General features: G+C 37.2%; 1 protein-coding gene and 1 long non-coding RNA gene across 2 annotated transcripts in view; one reads left to right on the plus strand and one right to left on the minus strand.

The window, feature by feature from the left end:
* The window catches only part of LOC114349944 (uncharacterized), a gene marked incomplete at its 5' end in the record, with an annotated part of 149,014 nt that overhangs the window by 83,833 nt on the left and 46,356 nt on the right, over positions 1 to 18,825 (plus strand). Inside the window, one exon of the mRNA XM_028300543.1 lies at positions 408 to 506. Within this exon, the coding sequence (XP_028156344.1) occupies positions 408 to 506 (99 nt within the window). The remainder of the gene's footprint in view (positions 1 to 407; positions 507 to 18,825) is intronic.
* LOC114349946 (uncharacterized) lies at positions 17,573 to 18,272 on the minus strand. Its single transcript, XR_003655663.1, has 2 exons — positions 18,046 to 18,272; positions 17,573 to 17,959 (listed from the first exon to the last, which is right to left on the minus strand). It is a non-coding gene; the product is annotated as an uncharacterized LOC114349946 (long non-coding RNA).

Raw genomic sequence — 18,825 nt, forward strand, 5'->3', positions numbered from 1 at the left:
GACAGTATTTTAGTTATACCGCTGCTAAAGAGTATGTCATTGTAGCTCATAAAAAAGATGTCAACTGCGTCCAATGAGAACTTGAACTTCGAATTCTTCCTATGTTTTTCTGATTAATTTTGTTGCGGGTCCAATGACAGTTTTGCATTCCGTTTATTGGCGAAAACTCAAGTCATTGTCATGAAAGAAGAAGTAGAAATGGGGATAATTTTGGAGTTTGAGGCTGAACTGACAGGTGTGTGTCAGTTTGTGGTCTTTGCTCGGGCCGCATTGTCAGATCGCATCAATACAAAATGCGTATAGATTAAGAATGTTGTTCAAACGTGATTCGTGATGCGTTCACTTTGACCTGACCGCTGACCGCAGACCGCAGCATTGACAAATGGTTGAACTTACGTTTGTTGCAGATTCGCGACTGGGTGTCGGTGGAGTCGGACATGCTGCGCGCGCAGCCGGTCGCCGTGGGCGACGTCGACGACATCCTGCAGCAGCTGGACAAGCAGAAGGTACGGTGACCTTGACCCTGACCTTGACTTTGACCTTGACCTTTGGTTTAATATTGCTTCACCAACCAATTTTTGCCTAAACTGTACGTGCTTCGGTTTTGTTGCTGGTTTTATATGAGAAGAGTCTTGAGGGTCAAATAATTTGACTTTATTACAGTGTACATATTTTTTGTTGTTCATGAATGTGAAATGTTTTCGGTGAAAGTACGTTAAGTTTTCAGTTCGGTCGAGCCATGTCAGGCGCCTGTGATAGTTCAGTAGATCTGACACTTTTACGCTTGCTCTTCTTTGGACATAGTTTGATGTTTAATTGTACACAAATAACCGTTCAGCGACGTATTACGTAAATTAAGCATAATGCCATCAATCAGGATCATAAAGCATTCATCAACTTTACACGCCTATAGGTATTAGGTAATACATAGTTGACACAAATACCATTGATTAGCTGAGAATTTTGACAAAGGATCAACTCGTTTTAAACACCCATCATTCAAACCTCAACTTAATCTTTACTCGGCTTAAGTTGAGTTTTCACTGAAGGTGCGCGCGTAATCCTTTTTGTTTAGGGGCTAGGGAACCAGTTCGCTCCGCCAAGCAGAATTCACACGAGTGTATTTTTGCCACTAGATTAGCTTTTTGGGAGGAAATCGTACCGTTTACGCAGTGGACTGTTCATTCAACTCATTATTTGGCAATTTCTCATTTTTATTGGGTTTTATCGTGCTTAATCTTTTACTAAGTTTTCAAAAGGTTAACTTTTTTGCCTTTATGGATATTTGGTTCAAACTGGTGTTGAACTTGAAAAACGGAGGAGGTTATAAATGTTCGGCTGTATGTATTTTACTTGTAAAGTAACTATGATTAATAAGTATTGTCGTTCAAGATATTTAAAAATTGTTTATAATTGCAAAAACAAATAATAGATAATGTCCACGTAGTAGCTCCGTAACCGTTTGTTATTCCATTTCTCAAAATAAACACTCTTTTAAAAATATTTCTTTTTTGGATAAGGCTATATTATTGATACAAACATCTAATAGATTCAATAACATTTGCAATTTAGCCGCTCAAGTCAACCGAAGTCGATCTATGGATTCCTCTCGAACATAGTAATATAGAGTTACGGGCGGGCAGTGGGACCAAACAATGGGCCGTACTTAGCAGCCGCACAATGGCCCCGATATGCCTGATTTATAGCGTGTATGTAGTATGTGGGGAATTATTGTTTGAATATGTAATGCCTTTCAAACATGTTCTAAATACATGCGGTCATATTTCAGATACAAAATAAATTGCACCAATAACTCATAGAGATAATTTAAATAAACCGGGCGTATTGTGAAACAATATCCATTCTTATAATGATTTTAAAATCGGTTGTGTTAGCTTAGGAATTTAAAAAAGGCACTATTAAAGCTCCCCCTAAGAATTTAGTGTACGGTCACGTGCCTTATTTTTAGTGGTATTATCATAATGGTTTTTGTTTGAATGCAATTTGTGAGTGATCAATCTCAAAGAACACTGCACGTGACACCCCCTTGCATTTTGATTGAGTTGCACAAAATATTGGACAATCCAATTGGATCGCGTTACGTCGCCATGTCACTGTCCCCCAAATAAATATGTATGTTTTTTATTGCCATCCCCAGTGTCTATTGGTATTCTATCCGTGGACACCTTATGTAGACTAACGAGAACAGCTAAGTCACTCGGGTAGCAACAAGAATCATTGATTCGATTATCATAGAAGGCTCTGAAGAAATATTTTTCCGTCGAAATCACGTTTCGCTGAAACCTCTGTTCATAGAACGCACGCTCTATCGAAGTTCAGCCTGTAGAGTAGAAAGCATTCGATCGGTCAAACTTGAATCGATGAAACGTTATAAGGTAAACATGATTTTACTTAACTTAGTTTTGTTGCTTTGATTTTCCCAATTCGCTTTGGGTCAATTACATTCCCATATTTGACTCGGAGTGTGGCTGTTCTTTTTCGTTTACATAACTTTCCAAAGCCGGTCCGTTCAATTAATAATCAGCCCCCAGATGCGCCCCAGTAAGTCGCACGCGGGCCCCGCGACTACTCGCGGCAATTTCATCAATTTTGCGCGGGATTTCGACGGCATTATTGCCTTTACGGAATTATGACGCGCCCGTGAAAGTATATTCATTTACATTTACTTTGTAATATCGTACGGGAATAATTACATTTGCTACGTCGGGAAAAAGTATTATGATCAACCGACAAATCGAAACCAAGTTTTAGTCGGATAGTAAACGTATTGGGGAGGCCTTTGTCCAGCAGTGGACGTCATTTGGCTGAAAAGAAAGAAAAAGAAAGTAAACGTATTACTTCTGTTAATTTTCTTTTTGAACAATCGAGTTAATTTAAAGATTATTCAAACTGTTTTTTTTAAATACACTAACATTTTTAACGTGTGCCCCATTTGTAATTCAAACCAAGAAGTTCCTAGTTGGTCTTTCTACAAAAACAACTTAACTTATGAAGTTACAGTCCTTTGTACTGCAAAATATGGAGACTAAAGAATGTATAATGTTCCATAAGTCAGGTCCTTCTGGCAAGGAAATCTAATTTGCATTAATGCATACAAGTCAGACTAAGCTGTACAAAATACTTTGTTTGCTCTTTGGGCGGCGGAAAGGGCAACGGAACGAAAACTTTTGCAGCGATAAGAAGTTGACATTGTACCGTAATTCTTTATGAAGATTTTTATTATTGATAAGTATCTTTTGCTTTCTGTGTTATGATTTTATGATTATTATTGTCAACAAAATATTACATCCAATCTCTGACAACTTGTTAATGGTGTGAATTACTAAATGCATACTTATTTTACTCACATATTTACATGAAAGATTAGTAATATGGATTATCATCTTTTAAAAAATTCGACTTCCCAAACTTGAAAATAAAATTTTAATGGTATGCGTAAAAAATATCATCAATTCCGTGGTACTTGTCTTGAATATTAATATTGAATCAATTACTTTGATTTGAATAGCTATGAAACACGGGCATAAACACAAACAACATCATGTTTTAGGTAAATACCTCCAATCATGTGTAAGTGTTTTCGATGGCTACTAATCAAAGTATACAATGCCATTATAGTTAAAGGTGCCCCGCCATGAACGGCGATGTACCTCAGCCTTCGAACCCCATTGAGCCCGATCTAAAAATAGGCCTTTGTTCCGAGTCTCACCCTGACACAGCCCATGAAATTAATAAAATAATACCATAAATGATTTATCCATATTGATAAGTTACAAACAAGGTTTATCATCAATTATCACATCAAGCTAAACATAACTAAAAAAACATGAAAAAGGTTAAAAAAACCGGCCAAGTGCGAGTCGGACTCGCTCACCGAGGGTTCCGTACAAACCTGCAAGGTTTACAAAGTTCGTTCATTACGACAATCGAGTCATAACTATGGTATTTTTATTGCAAAATGAAATTCATAAGTTTATATTTATTAAAAAAATATATATTTTGTAATGTAACTAAAAATTTAAGGTTTTCGGAATTTTTCCTTCATGTGTGCTATAAAACGTTGCTTCATGCCAAATTTCAAGATTCTAGGTCGACTGGAAGTACCCTTTAGGTTTTGATTCCCTTGCGAGTACTTGCGAGTTTCAAAATATGCAGCTTAAATTGCTGTTTCTTTTGATTGCGTTGACATAGAAGTTTGATTTTGTTACAACTTAAAGGTATTATAGACCTGAGTATTTGGTATGAATTTCAATTTAATACCTTTACGCGTTTATGAGGAAATGGGTAGTAAGTTTAAAATTATTAAAAAAAAAAAAATGTGATGTAACTAAAAATGTATGGTTTTCGTAATTTTTCCTTTATCTATGCTATAAGACGTTGCTTTGTACCAAATTTCAAGATTCTGAGTTCACGGGAAGCACCCTGTAGGTTTTGATTCCCTTGCAAGTGTCGAAAATTTGCGGCATAAACGGCTGTATCTTTTGATTGCGTTGGCTTAGAAGTTTGATTTTTTCACAGCTTCAAGGGACAGTAGACCTGAGTAATTGATATAAATTTCAGCTTCATACCTCCACGCGTTCCTGAGAAAAAGGGTCTTGACAGACGGACGGACGGACAACAAAGTGATCCTATAAGGGTTCCGTTTTTTCCTTTTGAGGTACGGAACCCTAAAAACGTTTAACTTTGGTTGAAATTAATTGTAATGAGTAATTTCAGTCTCAATCTGAGGAAAATAGTTTTCACTTACATTAATATTACGCGTACGCGACTTCGTACGCGTGGATCCTGTTTTACCCCCTAAGGGAATTTTGCAAAATCCCGTCAGTGAGCACCTACGTTCTAAAAGGGCCATGCAAAATTTGAGATTCCTAGCACATAGTTTCTGAGATTTAATGATGAGTGAGTCAGTCAATCAGTGACCTTTCGCTTTTGTAGATATAGATTATTAAGCTAGTTCGTTCTAAGGGCATGTATGTCCGCCTGGAGTGAGCCGTCTGTTCTCCCTCGTGCTGTGGCGAACGGTACAAGCCTTTGATTTAGTTCGCTAGTGTGGATCCGGTCACTAATACGATTACAGAAGCGATTCCTAAATCCTCATCTTGTCTTCCTCGTCTTCTTTGGTGCACTTAATGACGAAATACTTATTGTTTTTGACATTAAATTCACGCTCTATTGTACTAGTGAAGGCAAAATCTTTAATTGCTAGGAGAAAATCAATATTGCATACAAATATTCTAATGTAAACCGAAAAACATTAATATTCGTCGAGCGTTTTGGAGTCTATTGGCGCGGAATTATTTATTGTTCTTGTGTTGCGATATTAAAATATGTTTACCGTTTGAGTTAATTTGACATTCCAGAAAACATTATAGCTAGGAAAAGTTCAGTTAAACAATTACCTTAAATAAGGCGGGTCCATAACAATTAAATTATTCTATTATTTTTCGCGAGACGTTTTCCTTAGCTCACGTCGCCATCTATTGGAAATAGCCAGAACTGACTGTTCAAGAATTTCACTCGTTGTATAGGTAGGTACTGCTCACAGGATTTTGGTACACGAATTTGTGTCACTAAATTATCTATTCAGACCCGAATAACGTCTCATTTTCTTTTTTATTTTCAGTAAGTACTCTTTTTTATTTTTAGTACTTTTTTACGAATATTCTTCAGAACTTTTCAGATAATTCGCGCCACCTAGGGCGTTGACGTTGTACCTTTTACTGTGTATGCCATTGCCTTAGTTTTGTGTTTTGTTCCTAGATGTCTCTACGAGGAGAATCTAAATATTTTTTTCTTTCTTCGACAATTTAATCGCTAATTTCGATCATAAAACTAATATTTAGTCACCAAGATGAAAGGCTAAATAAATAAAATCCGATAGAGGCGTAATTTTGCATTGCAAATGCCGTGCACTCAAATTGCAAATTTTGTGATGCCTTTTATGAATATTCTAATAATGTGCATGTTTTACAAGAATAAATAGCATTAAAGATTCATGAGTTCCTTTATACTATATTTTTAGGGATTGGAAAATTACACACATTTTATTTTTATGGCATAATATCAATGCACTTATGTCCCTTTTACTCCATGTAGAGCTGCATAGAATTAGTGTTTTTTTAAAATGAAATAGGGTAATTGCGCCGGTTTTCCGTCCAGCTCCTGTTTTCGTCCATTTGACCGACTTGCCACAAACAAATACGGAAAATTAGAATACAAACCTAACTTTCCGTGCAAGTTTGGACTTGTTACAATCTATAATATCTAAGTAACAGTTCTACCTGCATGAAAATGTAATTTGACAAGTAATAACTCCAAAAAAATCTACGGAAGTTGCTGCTGCACACAGGTGAATGGAAAACGTCGTCAAGTTAGAAAAAAAACGTGCCGGTAGGGAACTTTCATGGTATGTTCAATTACTGTTTTAGCTACTTTACTTAATGTTTTTGGCACGTATGTCTAATTATTAGCATAATAAACACTATTTTAAGGGTTTATTAAAGTTTTTGTATAGAAATCTTAGATAATTAAGTGGACTAATACTAGCATAACAATTTTGCAAGATTTTGGTTTTCGTCCACGTGGACGGAAACCCTGTCGCCTAGTTAATATTTTTAATAATCATTTTACTTCAATGGACCTACAAAATACAATGTTTTTTCTTCTAATATGATCTTTATTGCTATTAAATTAAACATTTTAGTTTACGTCCACTTTTTAACAGTGATAAACCCATAAAAACCGTTAAAAAGATGTGGACGAAAACAAAAAACAGCTTTAAACGTTGTTGTGTTTTCGTCCATGACGTCATGAGCAAGCACTGGGGTGGACGAAAACCAAAATTAGCTATTCCTGTAGATTAGTTTTCGTCCATTTGTCCTTCGACCTATTGAAATATTTCCCTAAATTTAGGTAAGAAACTTATTTAAATCTTTTTGATATCATTTGAAAGCTAACAAAATTACCTTTTAAATTATATACCACAATCCATAGTTACTGTATTGTAGAATTGGTTTTGAGTTAATAATTCAACTGCACCCTTTTTTCTACACAGTGGTCGAAAACTAGCGTACACTAGGACGAAAACTGATTTTTTTGGACGAAAACTAGTGAAATCGCCTCTTTTGCATAAAATATTTTTTATAAAAAAACCCGTGGTATTTAATTATTGTCATATAATATTAACGTAAAGTAGACTATACAAGGACTAAAATGACATATGATATATATGAGTAAGGGTATTTTAAGTTATTCATTTCGCATCACAAAGTTGGCAACTCCGATAATTGGACGAAAACTAGCACACTTACCCTACATTAATTAATTAAGGCTTGATTTTAATGTATTTCAATGAAGTCTTTACCATAGAGTTATCGGGATCGAACATGATTGTAATGTATTATATGATACTAGCGGCCGCCCGCGACTTCGTACGTGTGGATCCCGTTTTACCCCCTTAGGGGTGGAGTTTCTTAAAATCCTTTTCTAGCGGATGCCTACGTCATAACATATATCTGCATGCCAAATTTCAGCCCGATCCGTCCAGTGGTTTGGGCTGTGCGTTGATTATTGTCATGTTTGAGTTATGAAGTTGCATAAACCTTACTTAATAGAGTTATTAAGTAATTGTATTCCTAAGTAGTCATTTCAAATTTTATTCAAGGGCATTTTGTGTTAACGGTGCGTCACGTTATGGACATAAGGCCATAGACGACACACGACTGCCAGGTGTCCCGCGCGCCACCTGTTTTAAGCGAAGGGGACTGTGTCCCGGCGCATGCGCGGGAAATAGGGACGAGGCAGTGTCGATGCTTATTTTTGTATATTTATTTATTTTTAATAAACAACTTGAAAAATCAAACTGTCTTAGGCAGGAATCGAACCCACTTGAAAAATTTCGACGGGTTCATCCAGTGTCTAAGTAGCTCAGTTGGAAGAGCAGTCGCCCGGCAAGCGAAAGGTCGTGGGTTTGATTCCCGCCTTAAGCAGTTCAATTTTTTCAAGATGTTTATTTAAAATTTAGTTTGAGAAGTGACTAATCGCTAAGAAATTTTATTGGAAAGACCAAGCGTTACAAATGACTAGGTAGACTAGGTAAATAAAGTTATAACATTAACGTACTATTTCCAGCTCTTCACTTATTAGAGATCCATTAAGAACCTTCAATAAGTAACATACATCAGAGTGACATAGTTATTTTCATGTCATGCCTTTAAGTTTAATCTATAAGTTGAACTGAATCTCACACGGGAACACGTCTAATTTTATACTTTTCTTAATTTTCTCTGCAGGCACTGCTCCTGCTTATGCGTATCATGCAGTTTGCGGATGTATTTACCTTCAAATTAACTTTCCTGTAGCGTTGCTTAAAGTTTTGCCGTTATTATAATAGGATAACAGGTATTTCGATTATACTTTTCGATACTCGTTCATCTCACTCGATGTCGATGAAAGTAAAATACAGCTTATCGACACCTGTCGCTTCACTAAACCACCCCTAGCGTAGCGTAGTGGGGCGGCAGGTGGCGGGGCGGTTGCTAGGCAACGGGCCCAGCCGGCAAGCCACATGTGCTCGAATCGTCAGAGCGGCCGTGACCGCGGCGCGGCAAGCACGCGTTGGATTTATCGCTTGTTTATATGCGCTTGCTTTATGGCGGCCATTACGCCTGATATAACCATCAGCCGAGTGGTGATTAGCAAGATGGAGGACTTTTACAGGTGTTTGTTCAGTCTCTTGCGCCTAAGAATAAAAATGGCTACCTTAGTCTTAGTAGATTTATGTTTTAGTAGTTTCAGTCTTATTAATGTTTATATCGACTTGACTAATACTGAATATACTAGGCTTAATAGAATGATAAGCTTATTAAGCCTGAGCTCTCTGCAAACAGTACGAGTTACTATCGCGTCTTAACGCTATATCGCCGAGTACTGCGACAAAATAGATTATACTGAGAAATAATTATAATTGATGTCAATAAGGCTATTTACAAAGATAAGAGCTATACTAAAACTTATTTTAAATAAAGAAATCGCAAGGAACAATGTAATCTAAGTATTTGGTTCATACAAGTAGCCTTTTCTGTTTCCCTCAAAAATCTGATGTTTTTATACAGTTATACATGTATCAATCCTGTTCTTAACTGCCTTACTGAGTTATATTGATAGCAATCGCTATATTTTTTTTATTTATTGGGCTATCAACATGAGATACTGTATAAAAAAAACAATAATAAAAATTAAGCCTTTAAAGCTATATCAGGGTTTCTATTTTTAGTTATTTAAGGATAGTACACAACACAATATCAATTTAGATTACAAAAAATCAAAATCAAAATTATCTTTATTTGTTTAGACTAAACAAATTAGTAAGTACTTACAAATCGTCAAATGCTCTTAAGGAGCCTATACATGTCTCATTCTTTTTTTGCCCAGCGCTTCGAGACAAACATTTGGCAAGTGCTGAAGAGAAGCGCCGCAACAAACTCACTACAATGTGTTTATTTAGATTCAGCGTTGCCAGTTTTTTTTTTCGCCAAGTCGGGACTTTGGTACTTTTTGAGTGAAAATAGCGGGACTCTTCCGTCAGAAGCGGGACATAGTTAAAAAACGTTTATAATCAAAGGTTTTCAAATATTTATCTTTTTATTTGACTTAAAATTACGTTTACGTGACAATATATAGCAAACTCGTCTTTAGAATAAAAAAAGAATAAAATTAAAAATGTTTTATTCTTTAGAATAATATGGCGTTTCAAACAATAGTTTGGTGAAGTGAGTGATGAGTGTCAATCTCCGAAAAGCGGGACAGAGCCTGTCCCGCGCGGGACATTTAAATTTGATTTAAAAATGCAAATGAATAAATAAATAAATAATGGCACCAGAGTAGCCTACTATTCTCTCCCCTTACAAGTGGAGAAAACTACAACCTACTGGTTGTTGGCTATTTGTAGCCGGGATCTAAAGCTTAACTACAAATAAAGTTAAGACTAATCGTTATTACTTCTGTTGGAAGTTAAATTGGAAGACTGTCTAACAACACTAAGGCTAAGTTGTACCACCTAACTTTGACCGTAACTTTGACGATAACCGGTGTTCTTTGTATTAAGTTTGACAGATTTTTGACGTTTGTCAAAGTAAAGTAAGATGGCGCAACCCAGGCTTAGTATGTAGGTACGATAAATAAATTGAAGTAGATCTGTATTATTGTGTATTTGTATGCGAACTGCTTACAGTTAGTTATATTGTGATAGGCCTTGTTTTAGTCTTTCTAGCAACAAGTCACATTACAAAGCCAAGTAATACCAAAGTCTAATACTTGCTGAAACACAAACGTCGTTCGCAAGAATCTCCTTAAAAGCTTAAAACTCGCTTTATTGCCGTCGCGAAGTAATCTCGTAAAAAGAAACAATAAATATTTGCCTCAAATTATAGAGACAAAATCGTTTCCCCGCCGTTGGTGCTATAAAAATTGCAAGAATACCCACCTGCTGAAGAATAGCTACCCACCAGTGAACCTTGACCTTCGCAATGGTACGCAGCGTCTTCCTGACTCGTCTCGAAGAGTACTCTATGAGATGAGCAGGGGGGGTCTGGTTAGGCTGGTTGGTTGTACGCAGTCGGGCGGAGGTGAGGGGATCAATAAGGGTGGGGTGCGGGGTGGGGGGTGAGTCGCCGGCCGGCGTAGCGGCAGTCGCGTGGCGACCGGCAAAAGAAGTGGTCCTTTTAGCTTTCTTAATTTCTTTCGCATTCATTTTGGCTAAAATTTAGTTGTAGTAGTTAATTTAGCAATAATGTTATCAAAGACTAATGAAAACATGATGAAATACAGATCTTTTATTGAGTACTTAGACCCTTTCCAGGGCGCTTATACACGTCCCAAATAGCTTGCCCTACCACCACTTTGGGATAGCATTTATGGGCTGGTGATGAAGGCAAATAAACATTTAAAAAACCTTCAAGTCTTCAAATTTGAAATTACTCGAAAGTTCTCGAGCTTAACATTTCCTGAATTCAAAATTGAAGCTTGGCTATGACTGAAACTCATATCAATCCCGAAGACTTAGATGTATTCCGTTGAAATAACTTAAAGATCTTCCTAAGTTGCTCTAACTTTGTTATTGAGTATTTCTTTTGCAGACTTTCTATTCCTCAGCATCTGATAACTTTTATCAGATTTGTCATGAATTTTAAAACTGTTCAATCTTTCCTCAACTCTTGGAAATATACACGTTTGAGTTTCTTTTGCAGCTTGAGTTTTATCTTCTTTTATGATCATTCTATTTGAATATTTTTGATGAAACGATGTTTTTCTCATTTGGATTATTTTTGTTTCTCTTTAAGTTAATTGGGACGTTTTCGTGGCTTTGAAGAAAATTTAATAAAAATAAAATAACATAAAATAAAAGGTATTTATTCCGTTAAGGTAAAAAGGTCTTATAAGCTATGATTAGTAAATCACACAATAACCTATACATAATTAAAGAACGACAATTTGGTGTCCTTGCCAAAATATAAGAACTACATAATTAAAAAGCTTTAGGAATGTGTATGGTTTTTACAGTGACCTACATTAAAAAGTCGTTTTTAATGTAATTTAGGTGGTTAATTTCCAATTTAGATTAATATGTCAGTGGTGCTTTCAAGCCTAATGACAGTTATAAGTTTTACAATTTGAGTCCATTTACGCTTCATTGCTTGAGAACTTTCTTATATTTGGCTATTTTAACCAGTAAAAATCCAACATTTAGTCCTCTTAGGCTGGGTTGCACCATCTTACTCTAACTTTAACAATCGTTACAAATCTGTCGATAGTAAGTTGGTGCAACTCAAGCCTTAACCGTATTTTTTTTATCCACAACGAGGAAGCTCTTGGCCTGTATCTCACCTGATGGTAAGTGACGATCAGGCCGAAGGTGGAAGCGAGCTTCACCCGGAATCCTCAACCACGGAGGAACTGGCTATCTGACCTCTAACTGCCGGGACACAATAATGCTGTTAACATTGTTGCTATGGCGACAGACTTAGGTAAGATGGTGGTAGCTAGCCAGGCGAACAAGCTCTACCACCAACCAAGCCGAACAGAAAAATCTGCCCCCACTGGGAATCGAACCCGGGACCACTGCGTCTGAAGCAGGTGGTCTTACCACTAGACCACAGAGGCGGTTACTTTTGTTACATTTTGTACTTTTTATAATCTCCTATTTACAAAAGGAGTGGAGTAAGTAACTCCGTAATACCTCCGTAAGACGTCGAAGCGGAGCAGTTGCTGGCATTGTCTGGCGCGAGGTCAAGTGCCATATAATTTCATTGGGGCTGCGTCGCTAATGAGCCCTCGCGTTTGTGCCCTCTTCACGCGCCGTCTCTGGCTCGAGGGAGTTTTTATCCGGAATGTAGCCAAATCTGTTTCTTTAGTTTACTTTATTTTATCAGAAACTATTTTATTTGCTTTATTATGTCAAATAAAACATTTATTTTGTCCATTGTCGTAACGTTATGGTTGACAATAAATGTTTGAGTATTGAAAGTTAAATTAAGTGCACTTAAAAAGTAACGAGTACAGCAGTTTCTAACACATAATATGAGTTAGGTTTCAATCACAAGTTTTTGAGCACCATAACCTACGTTTATCGAAATTAGCTTGTGATGCTGAATAAGCATATCTACTTTAAAAATGGTGATTAATAAAATAAATGCCTGCTGCTGTCTTTCCTGAACATTATAATCCGGGTCTTTTCAAGGCGAGAGTGAACAGGCACTTACAGGGCAGACATGTACCATCCTAGACTGCATCTCACTTAACACCAGCTGCGATTTGTGGTCAAATACCTGTCTTGTTATGCATAAAACTAATTTAATTTGCAAATAAGCTTTTAAAAAGCATTTTAACACGTTCCAGCATTAACTCTACCACTGCTTCGGGACAATAAATGGGCCAGTGTTGAAAAGCAGCGCAAGGAATTCAGTCTCTTGAAAAGAAATCGTTCTCAAAGTCAGCCAGAAGGTAGAGCTTCTAACTTACTATGGAGTCACGGTATAATTACTATCACACATATCAGTTGACTTTGATTCACTTATATAGCTTTAACCTAGACTTCACAATTAACCGTCTCCGTCTAAACGAAGCACGGCAAGATTAATCAACGGCCCGGCAGATAGAGTCGGTCGTTAACGCTAGCGATACGTCGCCACGCCACGATAGCGATAGCGCTCGTAGATTAAGCGCGCGCGCAATTTAAGGTTCGGCCAAACCAACGCGTGCAGCCGGCGTGCACGTTTTTTAAAATCGTAGATGTAACAAAGCCTAGATAAATAGTAAATAGGGTCTGTTAAAAAGGTTTTACATAACTAAAATGAATTAATCATAACATGCCACTAGTCTGACCTACTTGATAAATAAAAAAAGGTTTTAAAATAAAGTATCAATGTCAGAATTTATTTTAATGTAATATTAACAAATTATTCTAGTTTTCTCGAGAACCCTGATAGGTGTCAACCTCTAATAAAGACTTTAATACAGTAATGCTTGTTAAATTAAATTGGAATATTATCTGCAGAACAAAATTGTAAACGCCTGGAAAGCGAAAGTGACAGTGTACGTGACAGTGACAACCTGCACGCGCAGTGATCGCCATCGCGGTCGCGGCAGTGTGAAACAACTTTTGCACGCGCAGTGGTCGCCATCGCCATTGCCATCGTGCACGCCGGCTGCACGCCGCGTTGGTTTGACTGAACCTTTAGCGTTTTAAGTTCCCGCGAGATCGAGCTGGTGCCATAATGGAAATGCAACAGATTTGCTGATTAGAAAGTGATTAGAGAATAGATTAGGAGAAGAGGCGAAAAGTAAATTTAGTCTTGATAAGTTTAAAGGCCTTTTATCTACTTTGGGATAGAACATTAGACAGTAAATTAAAAGCGGCGGAAATTATCAACAAGGTATTTTAAGAATACACATAACGTAAGTAGGCAGGTTCATTATGATCCTCTTTATTTTTGATTCTTCTCTCTTCATAATGGAACAAGTGGACGTGTTTGCGTGTTCTCTGAGTGAATTCACAAGGACGGCTTTGGGTATTATTAGTTATAAAATGTAAATAGATACTGTATGGTTAGTTTTTAAGTTATTATTAAGCCTACCTAGATTAAGTTATGCTATCGCATTAGGTTTTAAGTACCTGTAAAGATAGTGATAATGTGTGTGGAAATAAATAAATAAATAATTTGATCATAAAAATATTAATATTATGTTATGGGGATAAATTGGATATTGTAATTTTATTATATAAAAAGTTTTCCAATAATCAGTCACTCAGAATCAAATAAATCTCTTGTAATGCCTGCTCCCTCGGTCTCTGGCCATTCATTCAATCTTTACCTTTGGTTTCTAGCTGTAGTTAATTCAGTACAAATGTTTTCTTGTGTTAACACTTTAAAGTTATGCAAGACTAGCGTGATCTTGTTTATTGCCCTAATGCTGAGTAAGTCCTTAATTTGTCTTCTGCGAGCCGGCTGCATACCCTCCCGGAGGAACGCGAGGAATTTAATACTTCCTCCTAAACTACCTGTTTGTTTTTATGCGCTCGGAGTTCTGAGAGGAATGAAAGTGTTTATTTTATTCCATGAATTTCAAATTTCATTGGACGTAGATATTAAGTAACTAAAACATTTGTCCACCAGAATATTTAAAGATTAATAACTCCTGTTTGCTTTGTGGCACTGAAATAAACAGTAGTCAAAGCATAAAGTAAGTCTCACACTTTTTCTGGCTGTCTGTGGTGCCCTGAAATTTTTTTACACTTTCTGTACTACCTCCGCGATTCTTTACTCCGTGATAATTAACCCTTTGACAGTCATAACCGTTCCTGTATTTGCTGTTTTTACCATACATTCATGTTTTCTAATCGTCTGGGTGGCAGCATCCGAGCCTCCCGAGATCACAATCCCATTGTCAGACCCAATGAACGGCCATAGGCATGACTTCGACGACCGAGCGCGTTCTCTGAAACAGGGAATCATATTATTTTTTTATTCGGTCAATCATTCGGAGTTTATAAGTATTTGCCATACTGGACGCGTTCTTCGGGCAGTGTTCAGGTCAAAGTGAACGCAGCCCGCATCATTTTCGATCAGGGAACGGTCTGCGGTCCAATCTGTCAGTTGTCGTGACAAGCGGTGCGGTGCAGTTTGCTTTGTTTACTCGTGCCCGCACGGTCATATCGTATTAATACAAAATGTATAGTTAGAGAATGCTATATCTAATAGGCTGCGCTTACTTTGACTGCCTGCAAAACGCATCCAGTGTAACAAATCCTTTAATGTCATTCTTAACTGGAAACAAATAAACATTCCTTTGATAAATTAATATGATGGAAAGCTCCATGAACTTTGATCGAATATTTCATGTTCTCATGTATCCCTCTGGCAGATAACTTAATTGTCCCTATAAATTATCCACATAGTAAATTAGCTTCACTATTAGAGAACACAATTATGTGGGTAGTCGAGTTAAACGGGTCGTGTTGTGACGTCATCACGTTCTAATTATTACGTGTTTTACGAGCTTAGCCACCAGACACCCTTTTGTTCGGTATTTATAATCTTTGTGCCGTGAAATATGGCGGGTAGCATAATAAGGTTATTGTGCGTGAAAGTGATATTCTTGTCCTAAATTGATTGTAGGCTTTTTAGTGCAGATTAACAGGTCACGCGACGATGCCTTGGTTTAAAGCCAATAGCCAAAATAGTGGGCTCGACCGTGTCAAAATTTACATTGATTGCTGTTTGAGAAGTTTTTATTCAAATGTCGTGATTGGGCTCGAATTTGTCCAGTTTTGTTCACTGATATACTTTTGTATAGAGCCTCCTCCTATTTTGAAGTCAGTTAAATACTATGGCCTACCGGAAAACGCAGCGTAGGACGTCCACCAACAAGGTGGACCAACGACCTGATAAAGGTAGCAGAATTACTCTGGCCTTAGTATAAGGACACAACAACAGCTTACAGCCAGAATAATTGTCATAATTTCAGTGTAATTAATGCCTATCCTGTAGATTTTCAGTCCCATATATTTCGTACCAGTCGTAGGTATATCAAGCCGTAGTACCTAATGTTATTTCCGCTGTATTTCGGCGTCAACACTGTCTGGGCTAAAATTACGACTCCAGAATTAACAGTCCAAAAGCCACGCCACGGAAAAAGACCTTTTAGACCCGTCTGTTGTTTTCCACTTCCTTTCAATTGTTCACGTGCATTTTACGTTTTTGGGGTTACGTAAAAAAATAATGTTCAAGTTAAGTTTTTTATTTCATTATCTTCATCAGCACAATCTAACCTTTGATGAGGACAGTTAATCCTACTAATATTATAAATGCGAAAGTTTGGACGTCTAGATGTCTGGATGGATGTTTGTTACTCTTTCACGCAAAAACTACTGAACGGATTTTGATGAAACTTTACAGTATTATTCTTTATAACGCAGAATAACATATAGGCTATAATTTATGACGATCTGTGACAAACTAAAGTTCACGCGGGTGAAGCCACGGGCAAAAGCTAGTAGAGCATAAAGATTATGGAAGTGAGACCGAGATCCGGGTGAGATTACGGCTTCCCATCATAGATGGGTATGGATTTATGGCTGATTTGATGATAATTCACTCAGTGGGATTAATACTTGGACGCATCCGAAGTTATTAACCGTTGAGTGCTCTTACTATGTACCTATTTGTCATTAACAACTGATATATTGCCGCTGAGTTTCGCTAGAGCAAACTATATTTTAGAAGAATTTATACGTCTTTGAAGTGCTTTATTGATGCTGCTAATTAATTTGCAATTGAAGGTTATTTGTTGCTCTATAACAGCCACTATAGGGGGGTCGCGACAGCTCGTAAAAACTACCTCCGTAAAAAAAAGTTTTAAAGATAGATTTATCCAAAATTATGCAAATGCTTATTGAAGTATTCGGTCCCTACAAGATCTTTGTAACATTAAAAAACGCATAAAAAAAAACGAATGGTCGGGGGGTCGCAAAAAAAAAATTTTTTTTTTCATACTTGGGTCGTGTCATGAAATAGGCTGAAAAACACTGCTCTACAAAATATAGAACCTTTAGTACTGCCTCTAGACTCTCTCTTAGCCAGTTTTTACGTGTTCGTTCGTGTTATCCCGTTAGTACTGGCACCGCCGCGTTCGTAAACCAACTTTTTATCTGCCTTATTTACGGCCAGCGGAATTGGCTAGTTTGATCAGGGTTGCCACTCGGCGATTATTGGCTTTTTAGTGCCGAGTAAAACGCTTTATATTCTAAGTGATGAGCGCGGTTTATGCGCTGCATTCTTGATTCAATTTAGATCTACAGAAATATTGCAGTGTTGGTATTATTCGTTGTGCTTCTATTTGTCTTTAGTTCTTACGTATTCGTATTTGTTATTGTTCCAAGGATAATGAAACTATAAAAACTTTGTACACAGATCATTTCTGTATGATTTGCTTTGTCTGTATAAAAATAAGAAAAACTTAAAACTTTCAATGTGTTATAATGTAACGTTATTAATTTAATTACATGGACGTGGTTTATGGACCTCGGCTGCTGTCGCGCACCAAACAAGCTATCCAACGTGTGCAAAATTCATGTGCTCGTTTTTGTTTCTCGATCCCGCCAAGAGCACACGTTACGCCATATTTAAACAATTCTAAAATATTAAAAATGAACTCACGGAGGGCGTTGCACTTTGCTACATTGCTTTTTGGTACAATAAAACACAATGTTCCGACTTATCTACTGGAGAAACTAGTTTGGACTCGGGAAGTCCACTCGCACCAGACCCGTCGCTCCGGCAGCGCTCTCATCCTTCCCCCGCACCGAACCGTTGCCTTTCGGGGTAGTTTCAGGTTTGCCGCTTCCAAGTGCTGGAATGACTTGCCACCGCCATTGCGTAGTCTAAAAACAATAAGCACTTTTAAAAAAAAGTACAGGGAACACGTTTTTAGTACACAATTATCAACGTAGGTAACTTGTATCCATACCTCAAGTTTCCAGACAAACGAGCACGGGGGTAGGTAGGTCACCGATCATCGTATTTGGGACTGTAGTAGCTTGACTTGATTTGACTTCTCATAGAACTGACTCTCTCCTCTCGACATAGCATTTAAGCACCACTATGATTGTATACAATTAATTGACATCGTAATAACAACTATCTGACATGATTATATTTTTAAATATGCGTAAATGAATTTTATATAATTAATTTGATCTGACACAGATGTATTTTATTTTGTTTATTTATTATTTTTGTATTGTGGGTATGCGACTAAAGCGCTCAAGATTATGGGCCAAACTGATTTAACTGATGCTATGAATAGCCACAACCACGCAGAATGATTCGATCGATCGAGACTGTTTTGCGGACGTCGAGACACACACAATCACAGTATACACAAACGCACTTTAATACATTACAATTTATTATTATTATTATGTACACACACACAGTTTTGTTTTTTAAATATTATCTTTTTATTTATAAATATCTTATCACATCTTTTCTACTTCGTCTATATCGTATATTATTATTTTCTACTACGTCTGTATTTACACTTAAAATTATTATTTATGTACGTATATTTTATGCAGTATAGGTTAGTGTCCGTGACTCTCACTCGGCATGGGGCACACTGAAAACCAGCGTCGTGGCTTCCCTCACCGGGGGCCACGGCATATGCTGAGTGGGGTCCCATTGCGATGGGCATCGCTGTGCGACAGGGTGGCACTGCTTAGTTTACTTGCTCTTTCATTGTATGTTT

This window comes from Ostrinia furnacalis, unplaced genomic scaffold (genome assembly GCF_004193835.3).
Source record: "Ostrinia furnacalis isolate ACB-3 unplaced genomic scaffold, ASM419383v2 OfSCF0753, whole genome shotgun sequence".
Lineage (NCBI taxonomy): Eukaryota > Metazoa > Arthropoda > Insecta > Lepidoptera > Crambidae > Ostrinia > Ostrinia furnacalis.